The 17,455-nt window shown below is 42.8% G+C and overlaps 1 protein-coding gene across 1 annotated transcript in view; it reads left to right on the forward strand.

Moving 5' to 3' along the window:
• AFF3 (ALF transcription elongation factor 3) overlaps window positions 1-17,455 on the forward strand; it is a 332,087-nt gene that overhangs the window by 280,426 nt on the left and 34,206 nt on the right. The window contains exons 11-13 of the mRNA XM_051611002.1: window positions 5,256-5,421; window positions 13,518-14,585; window positions 17,040-17,164. Of these exons, the coding sequence (XP_051466962.1) occupies window positions 5,256-5,421; window positions 13,518-14,585; window positions 17,040-17,164 (1,359 nt within the window). The remainder of the gene's footprint in view (window positions 1-5,255; window positions 5,422-13,517; window positions 14,586-17,039; window positions 17,165-17,455) is intronic.

Below are 17,455 nucleotides of genomic sequence, written 5' to 3' on the forward strand. Positions count from 1 at the left end.
TTGAGTGTTTCAAATAAGTCAAGCATTCATACAGCCTTCCTTAGGATTTTCTGTAACATTTGTGACATCTACAAATTCAGATCACCTTCTCCTTGTTTCTCAGTGTTGACAATATGATCCCAAAGAGTGTAATTTGCTTATTCAAGTCAGCTTTTCACACTAATTGTTGCATTCCTCTTTCCTCTGGGAAGTCAGGTCCACTGGTAGTGGCACAGCACTTCATGGATAGTGCCATAGGGTGAGATGTAGAAGAAAAATAGTTTAGATTATCACAGCTATGCAGATGACACTGGCTGAATATTGTCCTATCTCCAGACACAAAAACAAATACAGCAGATAGTGTCTGATAGTGTTGCTGAACTTTCTGGTAAGAAGGCTCTGGATACAATTCTTGCAAAGTGAAAATACACCAACCAACTGGACTCAAAAATATAAAGCAAGAGCATTTGCATCGCCTTTGTTGTGGCAGGAAGAGTATTTCAGAGGGTCACTCTGATATGTTTTCTTGGCACACTCTTTTCTTCAATGCCTTATTCTCCCTTCAAGGCATCGCATTCTTGATAATAATTCATATGTGTGTAAATCAGGTATAAAGTGTCTTCATACTGAAATGCAGTGAAAAATTTGCATCAAAAATTCTTCAGCATAGGAGGAATTTTTCTTCTTTTAATCCATTTCATATTGTTACCAAATACTTGCAGTTTGGTAAAGAAAAGAATTGCATCTGTTTTACTTGTACCTTGATCAGGCATCCATGCTGTCTGTCTTTGAAGCACTGAGACTGAATTCCTGCAATGCAGCATATGCTTAGCTGCCCAGGAACTTCTTGTGGCCAGTGTTGAATGCCATGATTTATTATCGTGGAAAGTAGTGCAGCTGTAAGCAGCAGCTTAATATGAAGCATAGAGCAGGTCCCAAATCCAGCATGATTAACCTCAAGAGGTCTCCTGAGGGTTACTGAGGCAGTCTAATTTGGGAATCTTTCTCCACTGACGGCACAGCAAACGCCTTCACCTTCCTGCACAAGTGTTTAAACCACCTTGGTACTGTTCAAAGGCTGGTCATGGCCATGGCCATGTAGTCTGGTGGAGCTAATAACTGGTCCTACCACAACTAACCTCTCAGGCTTCTCCAGGGATTGAAATGGCTCTGCCTCTCAAATTGCATCACAAATACATTTGAGTAGGAAAGAAGTACTAATCTCCCCAAATCACTGTGTTTCTGAATCTGCACATCTGAAAATAAATTGAGGTTACCAGGGATCTACCAGTTTGTCAGAGAATGGTGACTTGTCCACTAGGCAGAGCAGGAAAATAGGCTATTGGGGGTGCTTAGGTGCCCAAGTCCCATGTAGCCAGGATGATGGGAGATACCTGATCAGAAACTTCAGGCAGTGTGCTGGTTGTTAAGTGAGCTTATTACTGAACTTCTGGCAACTTTACAAGGTATCTCCTCTCTTATGTCAGAGAGTGCACATTCCGATCAAGGGCTTTAAGGAAAAGTGGTTCTTACCCAAATTGTTATTTAATTGCTTAAAATAAAAATATCATTTATATGATGTAGTAATTAATTCTGGGGCATAAGCCAGTAGCAAAATATGCATGAATGTTATGTGCCACCATCATTAAAATGTAAATTGGTCTTTTATTTTGACTGCATGATCTTTTTTACATACTTTGCAAAGAACATTCTAAGATGGAAGTTGCCAATTTAAAATAATTGTTGTTTTTTATAAGGTTGCATGAAGAAACATGTAGCTGTTTCCACCCTGGTCACTATAATAAAGTGAGGATCCTTGTAAGAATATGCTATATTTAGAAATGGAAAAGGTAGAAGGGAGACAGAAGACTTCAACAGTATCAGCGTAAATGGGAAAATAATTTAATGTTAAGTTTTTGTAGTATATTAGCTACCATTAGAGTAGCAGACATAGATTTCCAGATGTTTGTGAAGAGTCCAACAGTTATATTTTATATCTATGGCTGTAGTAACAATTTCTATTCAGCAGCCTAGAAAAACATTTCATGTCACAACAGGAAAGAAATATTACTGTGGGGTTTTTTCTCCCTCACCCCCTGTATAGCAATTCTGAATACTTCAGGCAATGCCAAACAAAAATTATGGTATAAAAATTAAAACCACAGTCACTAGGGGCAGGACATAAATGTGCAGATGTTTTGTGATGTTGAAGAACTTTGCAGGCAACAGTCATAATGCTGTTGTGGAGAGGACTGGAAATCCATCAGAGTCAGACACTGTCAAAAGCATTCCCTAAGCTACACTGTCAGAAAAGGCAGTTACATTTTCATATTCCCTCAAGAAAGAAAAAAAAATAAAAAATATTTTAGAAGAAAAAAAATCAAAACCAGAAAACCTGTTCACAATGGCCTTAAATAGGTCTCACTATTTTATTAGCAAGGAATTGACTGTAGTCTGTTAATGTATGTAAGCAACTCACATCTAGAGTTTACTGAGCAACCTGTACAAGTGGAAAACTGCACTGTCCAAAGCAGTGCACAAAACATCCATTTTCCTTCTCGGGGAAGGAAAATTTTTGCAAGCTTATAAGCTCTTTCTGTTTCAGGCACCCCTGTGCCTTAATGCTGTTATACAAATGGCTGCCTGAAAATCTTGTATTTACCACACCTACCTGGCAAAACAAAGGGACATAATGAACAACAACAAAACTAGCAGAGGGTGAGTTTTTAAAGGCACTCATTGCAATTGGTACATTCAATGCCCGTGTATGATGACAGACTTTTTGTCCCCCAAGAGCTGACAGGCACTTCTGTGAAGATGCATGTAGCACCAAGCCATCCTGCCAGAGCATGAGCTTTTACTGTTGCCTCTCTCTGCTGCACGATCGTTACAAGAATGAAAATAAACATCAAAAATAGAAATGGATGTCAGCTCCTCCCTCTCCTGTTTATTTTACCTGCTTTAATTAGTAAGGTGAGAACACAGGTGAGGTTTTCTGCACTGCCTGTGCCTCAAAGGGTGCAGAAAGTTCTCCCAACTGCAGCACAATTCCCCAAGCAACCAGAAACTCTCTGAAGCAAGAAAGCCATGGGCAGCTGTGCTGCTTCCTAGCAAAAGGCAAGGAGGATACTGTAAATAAAGGCGGTGTGGTGGGAGTACTGGCTTGTGCAAGACAGGTGGTCCAGTGGGTAAAAGTTGGCATATGTTAGGGGAAATGGGGATCAGGCCAGGAAGCATGTGGCCGTGGAGAATCGTGGAGTTGAAACAGCATCTCTGATGGCCTGGCCTCCTTTCAAAGCCCCAGAAATTGCCAGTCATGTATGACTTGTGTCAAGTGTCAGGGACCAGTTTTCCAGAATGAAATGCATCATTAGCAGATAAAGACAATTCATTAGGTGCAACATAGCAGAAGTGTAATTAATTATTAGATATTATTTCTCACAAAATGCATCTCCAGTATCACATTGCATTAGCCACGATATTGGACTGATGGAGCATAAACAAGGGTAATGATAAACACCAGTGAAGGGAGTTGGGAAGAGATAGTTATTCGGGTACCAGTGTGTTTCATGTGGGGTTTATTTAACAGTCTCATTAATGATCTGGAAAAGGAAGTGAATAACCATTTAATTAAGTTTGTATTTGATACTAAATTAGAAGTTGCTGCAGACATCTCCGAGGGCAGAGAAATAAATCAAACGGAGCTGGAAGCATGGTGCAGTAAAGAAGAAAATGAGATCTGGTATGCAGAAAGAAAAAAAAACAAAAAACAAGCTAATCTCTCTGGAAGAAAATAATCTAAAATGTAGCTATCAGTGGAGAAATTCTGGAGAAAGCAGTCTTGAAAGAGATGTAGGAGTGTTAATGGACTATATATTCCATCACAGCTCAGGTATATGTTTACAAAAGCAACGCCTCAAGGAGCAGGAAGGTAATAGCCCTTCATTGTAGGGCTCTAGTGAGAACCCATCTATAATGCTGCACTGTTTTGGGCATCCTGTTATCAGAGAGATATAGACAAATTGGAGTGAGTTCAGAAAAGAGCCATAAAAATGATCCCATATCCCTGGAGATAATGACTTACGAAGAAAGATCAGAAGATGTAAATGTGTAAGACCTTGTCTGAAAGATGACTGAAGTAGGGCAGAAAAAGAGTCTGCAAACATGTGAAAGCAAAAAGGGAGGAGGATAATTTATCATAGTAACTATTAGTAACAGGATGAAATAATAAGTAACAAGAATAAATTTTAAAAGGGCAACTTCAAGTTGAATGTAGGGAGAAAATTCTGACAGTGGAATTTGGGTTAGTTTGCAGAGAAGTTTCCCAGGGTTAAAAGTAAAAGCTGCATTCAAGTCATTTAAAATCAAATTGAAGAACTCAGTACAAAATGCACCCTGCTATGGGGAACAATCTTCCATTGCCTGGGGAATAAGCTGGATGACTTAATAGGACATTTCACACTCAAGTCTTTATGACTGTGATATTTTTAATATGCATGGTCAACTATTTCAGAGAAGTATACATTTCTTCTGCTGTCAGGCCTGATAATACAAATACTTGCATGCAAACATAACTTCTAAGAAGGCAAGTATCTCTGCTGACAGCACTGCACTGCTGACATGCAAAAACACAAGCTCTTCAAGTTTTTGCAAGATCAGTGTCTTATATCTTGCAATTGTCAATATCAAGACAGTATATACAGGTAACCACATCATTTACGGGTAGGTGAGAAAGTGTGCAGAATAAAAGATGGGGGAGTCAGAAGCTCCAGTGAGGACGTATTATTATTGTTATTATTATCGTTACTGCTATTACTACTTACAAATGACTGGTGCAGTGGAGTTCAACTCCGTTTTTTAACTATTCACCTTTTTAATCTCCTGCTTTCACCCTTGTGCGGAGTGTTCATTAGACACCATACGACTGCTTTCCATGCTGTTTTTTAACGTTTGATATTTTTAATATATCCTAAAATGTCTACTGAATGAGAAAAGAGACAAGCTGAAGTGAAAACTTGACACTCCTTCAGATGAAGAAGAGATTGCAAAGGCTAAGGATGTAAATGGTTATGAGTGTAACCCCATATTTCCCCCCCCCAATTATAATAATGTAATGTTGAACTCACTTCATTCCTTAGCAGCAGAGACAAGCTTACAGGCATTTGAATAAGCGTGCTCCCTACAACACTATGGTTTTTACATGTGGGGTTTTTTTATGTTCTTGTTTTCTTCTCTTCCCTCCTCTCTCCCCAATGGGCTGTGTGTGGGGCTGGCAGCCTGGTGGTGCCACAGTCAAACGCCCGAGCCTCAGGACTCTCCAGCAAGGGGTCGAGCAGCAGCAGCTCCAGTGAATCAGAGACCAGCTCAGAGTCTGACTCAGAGAGCGAAAGCAGTTCCAGCGAGAGTGACGGCAGCAAAGCCTCACATTACTCCAGCCCAGAGGTAAGAGCTTCTGCTCTTTATCATTTAGGGTGGCAAGCCGTTATTACACCCACTCAGACCTTTTTTCCAGCCAAGCCAACACAAGGAGACTGTGCGGACATGGAAAAAAAACAAAACAAAACAAAAAAAAACCCTGCAAGTGGCAGGGGATCCTGGGGCAGATTAAAGCATTTGAAACCAAAATGAAGAAAGAGGTAACCCTGTGTGATGTTTTCCTCAAATTGGAGATGAGTGGATTGCCTTGCAAGACTCACAGCTTGCTTGAAGTTTTATGCAACTCTGCCTCCATATCAATGGCTTGCTTAGTGCCTAAATCCTAATGTGAGCTTCCAGCACCACAAGGGAACTAACTAGAGGTTTCTCTACACAGGGAAGCTATTATGACATCAGTTTGAGGGTGGATTTTTAAAGCAAAAAGTTGTTTTTCACTCGTGCACTTGCCTCACCTCACTCTCCAAGTGAATTATTCTCTGCTACTGATGCCTTTGTGTGATTTATTTCAATCCACCTCCAAAATGGACTAAACTAAATTACTCATGGTGCAAAATATTAAGCCCAAACTTGTCATCTGGAAAGCTAGTACTGAACATTTCCACATGTAGACAAGACCTAGCCAAATTACAATTAAGCTGCCAGTGCAATTCTACCTTCTGCTTTCCACTCACCGGAGTGGTCAACAGACACAACAAGGCTGCTTTCTCTGCTCTACTCTTCTACCAGAGTTAACTTTTTTACATGTTTTGCTCAATACGCACCTTTTCTATAAAGCCATGAGCTCCACAGCCACATCACACACAGTAATGTATGTAAAAATATTCAGAAATCTAGTGGCAAGATTGTAAATACACATGAAATACAGTCAGTGTATTTTCCTACTCCACATAAAAGATCCAATCATCAGACTCCTCCCCCCAAAACTATGCCTCACCTATTCTCTCACCCTGAAAAATTACACAGAATAAGCAGCAAGCCTTCCCTCAGCTCTCACAGCACTCACTGAGACATCCTTAATGTATTTTTCTCAGGTTCTGTCACTTTTGTTCCTTATTTAATGCTTTTCTTCCTTTCTGTCTTTCCTTCACAGTGCTTTCAGATCCATATCCAGTTAATTTTCCTCTGACATTGTCCCTTTCCTGAGTATCTTTTCCTGGTTCTCTTTCCTTTTGTCTCTATTCTCTTCCTTCCTGTCTCCCTTCCCCTGTTGTCCTGCTGGTGCTACCCCATGTCTTATTTCCGATTATGAGCTCTCTCATCCAACCTGTTAAGACTTCATTCTCTCTCTGCCTACTTCTCTGCTGGAATTAGTGCAGAGATCTCATACTTGGTCTCTCCACTCCCTGCGGGATCTCCGAAGGTGGAAGAAAAGGCACAAAGAGAAGGAAAGGAAACTACTGTTGGAGAGAAGGAAATACGAGATAAACAGAGGGTAGTACTCAGGAAGGGAGGAGTGTTTACCATCTGGGCAGATACCCATGCTGATTGGACCTGAGAGCACCAAATCCTCAGGGAATGCAGGAATTTAATTAACTGTGGCAGGTTGTGGATTTCATAAAGTCAAACAGGTGACTGAGAGTCACTGAAACATGGAGGAAGAGCGTTTTACACATAACCTCTCGAGATGTGTGGAACTACTTTTGTACAGAGCCTGAGTTATCAGTCATCATCATCACGAAACAGCTGCACTGCTCCAACAGATTGCTTGTCTCTTTGCATTATATTTGTGTGGTTTGCCTTCTAGGACATGAAATGTGCTTATATGGAAATGCAAATGACTCAAAAAATGTGATGGCTGCAGTGGTTTTCATAGGTCATCCCTTGATGGGATATTGGAGAGGCTCCACCTGACTAGGATTGGGGTGTCCCAGGGAAGTACGATATTTGTGCTTTCCCCAAGGGCCGCTGCTTTCCAAGGTCCATCCTATGACTGATGGCACCAGTTCAAAACAGGTGTATGTGATGTCTCTGACTGAAAGTCCTGTTTGCTTTGCATTAATACTTTAACTTACATGTATGCACTCAGTGAAGCCACCTTTCTAAAGTATATGCCATGTTCTTACTTGGTAAATGGAGGCAGATCCTTGGAAGCTTTTTAAGGGAGAATCTGAACACCTAAATTTAAGTAGTGGACTCAATTCCAGGCCTAGTTTTCAATTTAATTTAATCTATTGGATACAACAGAAAAAGCAAATACATCTTTGCTTTTGCTTTAGTGTAAACTGATGAATTCAGGCACAATGAACTTGAGTACACTAGCACAATGCTGGGCAGGATATCCATATTTCTAGATTGGGAGGAACTTAATGTGGAAATCTGCAGACCATTATGAGGCCTTCATTCTCCTTTATTTTTCCATAATCTAAAATACTATATGCATATGTGCAAAAAATGTTATTTCTAGGACAGTGTGTGTTCTGCACTTGAGGTTATACAGAAACTCAATTGCTGTTTAATTGCTTCTGTATTATTTTTCTCATCTCATTTTGAGATCTTTGAGTTGTTCTCAGATGTCTAAATGCAGTTGCCTAGAGAGTAAAAGCAGCTCATTGCAAAGCATACATATAAAATAGATTAGATGAATTGCACCCTAAAAGTGTCTGTTCCTTTCCATTGACTATTTAGAGCCTGTAGTGACTAGCTCAGCTGTCTACACTTTATGTCTGCAGTAAACTAAGAATAATGACTGAGGTAGAACAGGAGACAACATTCAGACTCAGTTTCAGTGAGGTGGACAAATTAAGGTGCCTCAGACATTAAAGTGAGTAGTTACAGTTCTGTGGTCTGCCAAACCTGAAATTATGAGCAAGGGACTGAGGCTTCTATCTCCTGTGTTGGTTTTTTTTTGCTGAAGTCATGAATTCTTTGTATTACCTTAATTAATGTCATAAATGAGGACTCTGGAAAACAATGACAGCTTGTCCTTGCAATTATTTCAGATGGTAGAAAAAAACCTTGGGTGTCAAGTCTATAGAAGAGCTATGTTTCAAAAGCTAAGAATTTGGTTTGTTGGTTCTTTGTTCTATGGAATTATCCTGCAGAGCTTTAATGAAGCTGAACCTGGTTAGACAGCTGGAAATTTCCTATACGGAGGGAGGACTAGAGGGAGGAGTGGGTAGGAAGGAAGTGGAAAAGCCATCGCATGAAACAAAGCGTCAGTGGGTAGTCAACAGTAACCTGGACAGAAGAGAGAGGTGTCCTGTTCTGGGCCCCACCAACCTGATGCACCAGATGCAATGTCCTTTGTACCCTCTGCTGTTGTGACTAGTTTACAACCATTAAAGTTTTTTCCTCTTTTTCAAGAATTCACATATCCTTTTGTCCTTGCTTATTCCATCATCACAGGATATACTCTTTCATCTCAAGTTCCCATGTTGTGACTGACCAGATCAAAACTGAAGTGATTTGTAGGGTTATGCTCTTTCCCACCCTCCTGTCTCATCAGCAGAAAGCCACCTTCCAGTCACTGTGCTTCAAGTCCTTCAAGTGCCTGGACATTGGTACCCGTGGCTGAAGAACCACTGCCTGTGAATCCATGCTGTTCCCTCAAGTGCAGTGTGGCATTGGCTCTCTTCTCTTTAGCTCAGAAAACAGGAAGAATGTGTGAATCTAACCAACTCACTAACTGGTGAGTGTGCTCCTGTCACCTCACCATCCTTTCTTAGCTGATGGATTTTATTAGGGAGACAGGGGAAGAAGAGCTGTAGTCTTAGGGCTGGGGACAGGGGTATATGTTTTCTGTATCTATCTTGTCTTCCAAAACATTTTTGCTTCCCATCTCAAGTAGAGCCATGATTCAAATTCCTGACTGGTACACTCAGAAGAAAAGGGGATTTTGCCACTAGACCAGCTTTAGACACTATCTTTAGCTTTGCAGATAGTATCCATGGACTTCAGTGGTGCTGTGGACAAAGACTACAAACGGAACTCTCCCTTCCCTTGAGAGAACTCTCTGTGGCAAGAGCCATGTCTTACAGTATATGTGCACTATGCCTAATATATGGGAATCCCCAGCTCTAATTTCATAAAGCACTAGCTTTTCATAAAGCAATAGCTAATATTTACAATAAAATTGTAGTAGGAATAGTAATAATAATAATCACCTTCTTCACCATCATCATCATCATCACCTATGCCTTAAATACAATGAAAAGGCACCACATTCGTGTGGGGATTGCCCCGGGTGAAATCTTTGGTAGCAGGACAGCACAAACCAGTTTTCATAAGGGTAAATTAGTGTGTGAATTTACAACAGGCTGAGTATACTGCAGGGATGACTGACAGTTATTACCCTCACAGTGGGCTAAGTACAGGCTCTCTAATCTCTCAATGAAAGTGGTGTCATGCTTCAAGTTTACCATAGTATTAGCTACATCTTAGATCCCTCTTTGTAATACTGAGTGTAGAGTGATCCTATTACACTTACATTGTTTAACAGCCCTTTACTCCAGAAAGTGTTTCTAGGAAAATGTTTTGCCAAAGGCTTCTTTTGGGTGCATGCCACTCATGTCTCTGGTTGCACTTGTTGCCTTGAAGAGATATGAGATACATAGACACGCTGTGTATGAGTCATCCCGCCTAAATTTGGGCATTTGCACTGTAGATACATCTACATCTGCTCATCACCTCAGCCTCCCCTTTATAGTCAGTGGAGAGGAAGGGATGTTTTTAGGGCCCAGCTCATCTGGCCTACTTAAGATGCCTATTTCAAGAGGCAATTTTTCACACCCTAGGAGAGCAGTCCGCTGACTGGAGAAGGAACTCAGATATAGGTGTCTATGTTGTAGAGATTAATCCACCCACAACTTTTAAGGAAGTGCAGCACATCCTTCTGTTTCTTGACAAAGCCTGACACGTGTACGTCTGTGGTGCATTGGTCCCTGGAGCTATCTTTGTCTTTTAAAGTTTCCTGGTTTGGGTTTTCATGCCAAACCCACTGCCGTGCATCCGGGCACCACCAGTTTTAGCCTAATTAAAATCTGCCCAGTTGTCTCCAAGGCTTTGAGGGCAGTGTATTTCCATGACACAGAAACTAAGGGACAGAGACCATTATGCCACCTGATCACTCTGGACATATATTCATAAATATTTCCAGCCTTATGTGCTGCTGAAAATTTCCTGCTTTGAGCAAACCAGCTTTTCTTCCGTAGCATGATATATGACAGGTTCAAGCAGGTGGTGTGGACTGCAGAATTAGGAATTTCTTTTTTCTCCCACAAATAACAGGAGTTAGTAATGTAAAGCTGACTAGTGAAAACTTTCAGGCAAATTTTTCCAATCCCTTTTTTTGCCAGGCCTGCTCTTCTTTCTCTGCTGTCATGATTTTGTCCTCTCACAAGGTACCTTGCTTTTTAAAAGTTATTTCAAAGTACAACACTTTTCAGCTAGAGCAATTAATTTAATAAATTACTTCCAAAAGTGAATTGGCATCACTCATGTATACTGACAATCTCAAGTACTGCAAAAGTGTATCAGGGCCCAAAAACAGCGAGAAAAGTTTTTAAATTCTGATTTTTTAAATTTTATTCCTTTAATTTACCTTATGGGTTGCAGGCTTTTTATTTTTAGCAGAAGGTTAAAGGACTTTTTTAGCAGACACATCTTAAGTTTTTGTCAGCAGCTGCAAAGATTTTAATTTTTAAGTAAAATCTGGATGTACATGTAGGCCCATGATTACCCACCTCTGCTATGAAGACAGGCTGAGGGGGTTGGGGCTGTTCAGCCAGGAGAAGAGAAGGCTCTGGGGAGACTTCATAGCAGCCTTCCCGTACCTGAAGGGGCTACAGGAAAGCTGGGGAGGGACTTTCCACCAGAGAGGGCAGTGATAGGACAAGGGTAATGGTTTTAAACTGAAAGAGGGGAGATTTAGGTTACACATCAGGAAGAAATTCTTCACCCTGATGGTAGTAAGGCACTGGAACAGGTTGCCTAGGGAAGCTGTGGATGCCTCCTCCCTGGAGGTGTTTGAGGCCAGGTTGGATGAGGCTTTGTGCAGTCTGGTCTGGTGGGAGGTGTCCCTGCTCATAGCAGGGAGGTTGGAACCTGCTGATCTTTAAGGTCCCTTCCAACCTTAACCGTCCCAAGATTCTATGATTATATGATTATGAGAGCTGAAGCTCTAAGTAAAAATAACAATTGTCCTGAAACTCCTGACAAAATTAGTAAAGCTGGCAGCATGGCTGATCCTTTTTATTAGACTTCATAGTTGGCTTATAGGTTGGTGGGACTGTAGTTATTCAGCCTAAATTGCAGACATACCACTCCAGGAAAGTACCACATTGCCAAGTCATGACACTGTAGCAGTTAATCACTGTTTTATGCTGGTTTACCTTTGAAATCCCTATTTTGTGAAGCACTTTTCAAGAATTACAAGGTACATAAAGAGACAGAATGGGGTGTAACAGAAAAGCTAGAAGCTTTTTTCAACTTTCAAGCTGCCCTCAATACTCTGGCTTATACTTATTACATACTTTTTCCCCATGAGCTTCTGATATGTTCTTTTCTTAAATGCACCTGGACAGTGAAAAGACTTTGATGTATAGTGAACATTCTATTATATGTCTTGTAAATTCAGTATGTGCATAATGGATTTCACCAAACAAATCTATCTGTATTTTCAGCAGCAATTAAAAAACAAAAACAAACAAACAACCTCAAAAACAACAATGAAACAAAACAAACAAAGCAACACCACAAAAACAAAACAAAAAAAAACCCAACACCTCACACCTGTTTGTTGTACATAACGTGTTTATAGTTGTAAAAATGCATCTGCATCCAGGAGAAATACTGCCCATATATTTTCAAGATTTACAGCTCAAGAAAGAAATTTCTTATGTAAAATATTAGGGAGTATGCCTAAGAAAAAATAAACAAGGCAATTAGAAAGCTTGATAATGAGTAAAAGAGAGACACTTTTGAGAGAAGGAATATTTGTCTCATATGAATTTCAATGTCTAACTTTCTTGCTTCTTTTAGGAGCCTTTGCTCCCTGTAGAGTGAATACAACCCTCAGTGGGTGATTCTGGAGACATCTTTGGCTATGCAGGAAACTTGTGTTGCCCTCAGGCACCTCGTTTAAGTAAGGATTTAAGTAAGATACCATTCTAAGGTAGAGCCTGAATATTCTCTCTCAGTCAAACTTTCTTCCAGAGCACTGATGGTTCTCATCTTAGGCTCATTACATGCTTTTTGAGTATTCATATTCAATAACCCACTGGATCAGATTTTGCTTCCAGTTAAGGAAATTAGGAGACTTTTCACACTGGCTTCTGTGGGGTTAGGTTATGGCTGTCCATCTACTCCATCACTTATTTCTTTTGGGTTCTTTGGCCTTTCCTGTTAATTTTATTGCATTCAAAGTGCTGATTGCAAGAAGTACTAGAAAACTCTTGCACATTGTTCTGAAATAACATTGTCTGAGCTGTGGTTACATTTGAAATCATAATTATCCCACTTCTTCACTCTCCAAATTATATTTTAGATGCTCTCTTTCAACTGGATTGTGTTGTGACAAGAACGAAGAGAAAAACTAACAGCCCCACAACACTCACAAAATGAGCACTTGACAATACCACGACACCACAAATGTTTGTGGGATCTCACAGGATTATAATGTGAATACCAGACAGATTATACAAACTGCCTGGTTAACCCTCCAGCTCCCCACTTTGGGCCTCCTTTTACACTTTTAAAGTACTTTTTGTATGTAATGTGATGGCACAGGATGGCCTTGTTTTCCTCCTTTTATATGGTCGTTAGATTTTCTTCTGTTTGGAAACTAGGGATCATTTCCTAGTAAAGCCAGTGCTGGTAGCGCTGCATGAATCATCGTCCTTAGAAATGATGAATCACAGAAGCTGTCCTGCTTACCAACCGCATTAAGAAACAAAAAATATTCCCACTTGCACAGCATGTCCCACGCCTGTCATCCTGCCACACAGGGCCGGGAGGTTGCTGTGGCTCAGGGGCAGCTCCTTGACAGAAGGAAAAGCTCTGTGATACCAGCAGGGATCTGGCGTTTTTGGTGTCCCTGAGGGGTCCCCGGGGTAAGGGCAGCGGGGTCTCAGCGCTAAGCTCGTTGCTCTCTGTTTCCCTTTCAGCCTGAGCCACCCTCATCCAACAAGTGGCAGCTGGACAAGTGGCTGAATAAAGTCACCCCACACAAAGCACCCATCCTGACCCACCATGACAGCCCGGCACTGGAGGCCCATCCCTACTACAGCCGCGTGAAGGTGGAGCGGCAGGAAAGCGAGAAGACCACAGCCACTGGCCCGGCTGAGCACCGCAGCGGGGACAGCCGTGCCACCGCCACCACCACCACCACCACCGCCGCCACCGTCGGGGACGGACCACGGCCCAGGACCGCCAACAAAGCCCCGGGCAGCAAAGGCGGCCGGCAAAAGTCACCCCCCACTGCTGACGGCGGGCCTGCCAGGCGGGTGGCAGGGAAGAAGGCACTGCGGCGGGCTGAGAGGACCTCTGCCAGGGACGGCCCCCACTGCCCGGGGGCAGAGGAGCACCCCGGGAGCCACAGCTTCCCTGACAGCGCTGCTGGCGAGGCACCGAGGGCCCGGCCCGCTCCTGGCAGCAGCAGCAGCGGTGGCTGCAGAGCAGGGCACCGCCGGGAGCCCCGCTCAGCCGCCGCTGGCGAGAAGCGTAGGGCCCGGGGGCCAAGCAAAACGGCGCCCAAGTCCAAGGAGTTCATCGAGACCGAGTCTTCGTCCTCGTCATCCTCCTCCGACTCGGGCTCTGAGTCGGAGCGGGAGGAGCGCCCGCCGCCCAAGGCGCAGGTGGCCGCCGGGGCTGAGCCGCGTGGCAAGGACGCGGGGACCGGTGCCACCAGCAAACCCCACGGCGGCGGCTGCGGTGCCTTTGGCTCCATTAATGCCAGGACTAGTAGTGAAATAGCAAAGGAGCTGGAGGAACAGTTTTACACCCTGGTTCCTTTCGGTAGGAATGAGCTCCTGTCTCCTCTGAAAGACAGTGATGAGGTAAAGTCACTGTGGGTCAACATTGACTTGGCTCTTTTGTCCAGGATTCCAGAGCGTTTGCCCGAAGAGCCACTGGCCATGAGCGCCGGAGCAAACCAGGCGGCCAGCCTCCCGCAGGGTAGTAGTGCTGACCCCCCCACAGAGAAGGGTTTACCGAAATCTAGAAGGAAACGCAAGGTGAGCTTCGGGGGGACTCATCAGGGTGGGCTAGGGGGGCCTCCTAGGGTGCATCACTCGCACCCACATCCAGGGCTCAATGGCAATGTCTTCTCCAGGCTGGCACTTCAGTGCTGGGATTGGTCCCTGCTCATCATGCAGGAGCCAGCCAAGCCCCAGGGGCGATGCCATCCTAGGATGTGATGAAACTCTTGCCTACAAGGGATTACAGCCCCATGGAGATGGTGTTCGCTGCTGGCACACAACTATCTTGTCATGGTCTTCATGGTGCTGTGTGTGCAGAAAATGAGAGGCAGCATCATTTTTTTCCCCTCAGATTGTCAACAAGAGGCAAGCCCTTCAGTCCCAGTGGGGAAACCCTGGCTTCTTGAGGGATGTGCTCACGGTGACCTGGGACCAGGCTCTGCAACCTGCATCCCTTGCAGAGCTGTGGCCCCCTTTTGCCTCAGGGCTCTCACACAGCTGTCAGAAGTGGGACTGTAGTCCATTAACTGCCCGCTCCACAGCAGCGCTATGACAGCAGCTGGCTGGGCACAGCCCTCTGGTCACATCCACCTCTCCATTCTGCCTCTCCTGCATGCTTTCTGAGACACTGGTAGTACCAGGGAGAAAGCCCCCTCCACCTCTGTCCTCCCCTCCACAGCTGTCCACCGAGGAGGCTTCTCATCTGTTTGTACCCCAGAAGTCACTCGGAACTGCAATCACCATCTGCCCAATTTCTGGACAGTTTTGGTGTGCAGTCATCTGTTGCCCTCTGAGCTACTGTACATGTGCAGATTAATCTGCAGATTTTTCGGGACCATTTTGTCTAAAGCACTCTTTCCTTTTTTAATATTTTCTCACTTTTGGGTTCTTTTTTTAGTATCTGAAATGTGGCTACCCTGTTCTTGCCACTGGTAGAGACATAACTGGTAGAGAGCCTTGATAAGCTTTGAGATTTGTTTATCTGCATTTTCTTTAGGAAGTAACAGGGAAGTAATTGCACAGTACAAAATTATGGTAAAGAGGTCAAGAAAGAGTGGCAGAAGCAAAATATTTATGTTTTAGGCCCTAGGAGATGCCAGTGTGATAGTGCCAAACTATATATATCCAGAATGAAACAGGAGGGCATGATAGAAGAGCAAAATAAATGTGATTGTTCTAGAAATGTTTAATCTGACTTTCTTTGGCATGTTTTATGTTTTACTCTTCTATCTTAAAGTCCTGCACTTGGTGGTGGTTTTAGTGATACAGTAAGTACAAGGCATTCCTAGAGTACCAAATTGCCCCTCAGCCTAGATTGACCCTCAATGCGACGACTGCTATGCAAAGGCACAGTATGTCATCCCCCTTCCCAAACAACTTTATGAATAAGACTAATAAGAATGGATTATCAGCCATAGGTGCAAAATTAGAAAGAGATACTTATCACAGAATCAGAGATCTTATCACTTGTTGTCACAGATCCTTATCACTTCTACCTCTGTCATAGTTACAAGAATATGGTCAAAGTAGAATCAGAGAAGCATGGTTAAGCACTCAAGTATGAGAAGATGTTCACTCCTGTGGAGTGTAAGCTACAACCTTAACCCCATAGCAGCAGCCACAGTGGCAGTGGATGACACAGAAAATGTTGCTGCCATGCAGCAAGGCAATAAATACAGCAGAATCAACAGATCGCAAGTAAAACTCAGCCAGAGCCAGCAATGGAAACTGAAGTGTTAGAAGTGGAAAATAATGTGGACTTTGCAGGAGGCTGGGAAAGCAGAGCCTTTGGGACCCAATTATAGAACCTAAAGAACGTAACATAAAATTAAATACTGGCAGGAAACATTTGCTATGTTCATACTAGTAGTCCAGACAGGACCAAGGTGCAGTCCAAGCAGTGGCACACAGTGACATGCTTTGTTTAACTGTTAGCACACTTGCTAACATGGGTTTGTCCTGGGTTGATTTTTGTTCTTCCAGACAGCATCTGGCCCTTACTCAGGACCAAACTAAGGTTCCTTCCTGAAAGTTAATCTGAATAGGCAGATGTGTGGTCTGAATAGGCAGTGCCTGGTTTGAAGGCGTGAGGTGAATGTATAGGTGTGAGCTGTGTTATGCAGGTAAGTCACAGGACCAGTTGCTGTTCTGTTGTGTCTGCTAGTATAGGCATAGTCACTGATGCCAAGAAAAGAGAGGGAGAGACAAAAGAGATATGAGATGGAGGCCTAGGTAAGAGTAGATCACACAGGAGACAGGTAAAAAGGACAATATAAAGAAAAAAGCTCCCAAGGCCCAAATGGTGAAGTGGTTTAAACAATTCAAGTTTTAGATTCTACTCTTATGTTTACCCGCTGCCTCTTTAGGTGGTTTTTTTTTGAGACATTAATACTGAAATGCCAGAAAATATCAGCCTCTGACTTGCTGAGATTATTTTGGATTTCTAGTAAATCCAAAACCTACAAGATTATTATTTTTCTCTTCATTCAGTGTGAGAATGAGGAAGAGTGCAGAGACATCAAGAAGACTCACTTAGAGCAAGAGAGTTCTTCACGATTAGCTGCCTCTGCCCGCAGCCTCACTACAGCAATTCACTGCAATATGAATGAAAATAGGTAAGCATTTTCCTTTTTATTTACCGCTGAGTCATACAACTAGTTGCAGTTTAATGCTGTGTGTTATTTTTCCCTTTAATAGGATTTATTTTTTAATTATCGCATTTTATGTTGAAAAATTACCTACTGCATTCTCCTCTCTCCTGGTTTAATGAACAAGTTACCAGCTCCTGACACATTTATGTGCTTGCATTTTTTGTCCTATTGCACAAAGAAGTTGTGAGTTCAAGTGTGGGGCTCATGGAATGAGTAATTATAGTTAGAGCAGTGTGATCATCCGAGACATACTCC

This window comes from Apus apus, chromosome 1, assembly GCF_020740795.1.
Source record: "Apus apus isolate bApuApu2 chromosome 1, bApuApu2.pri.cur, whole genome shotgun sequence".
Lineage (NCBI taxonomy): Eukaryota > Metazoa > Chordata > Aves > Apodiformes > Apodidae > Apus > Apus apus.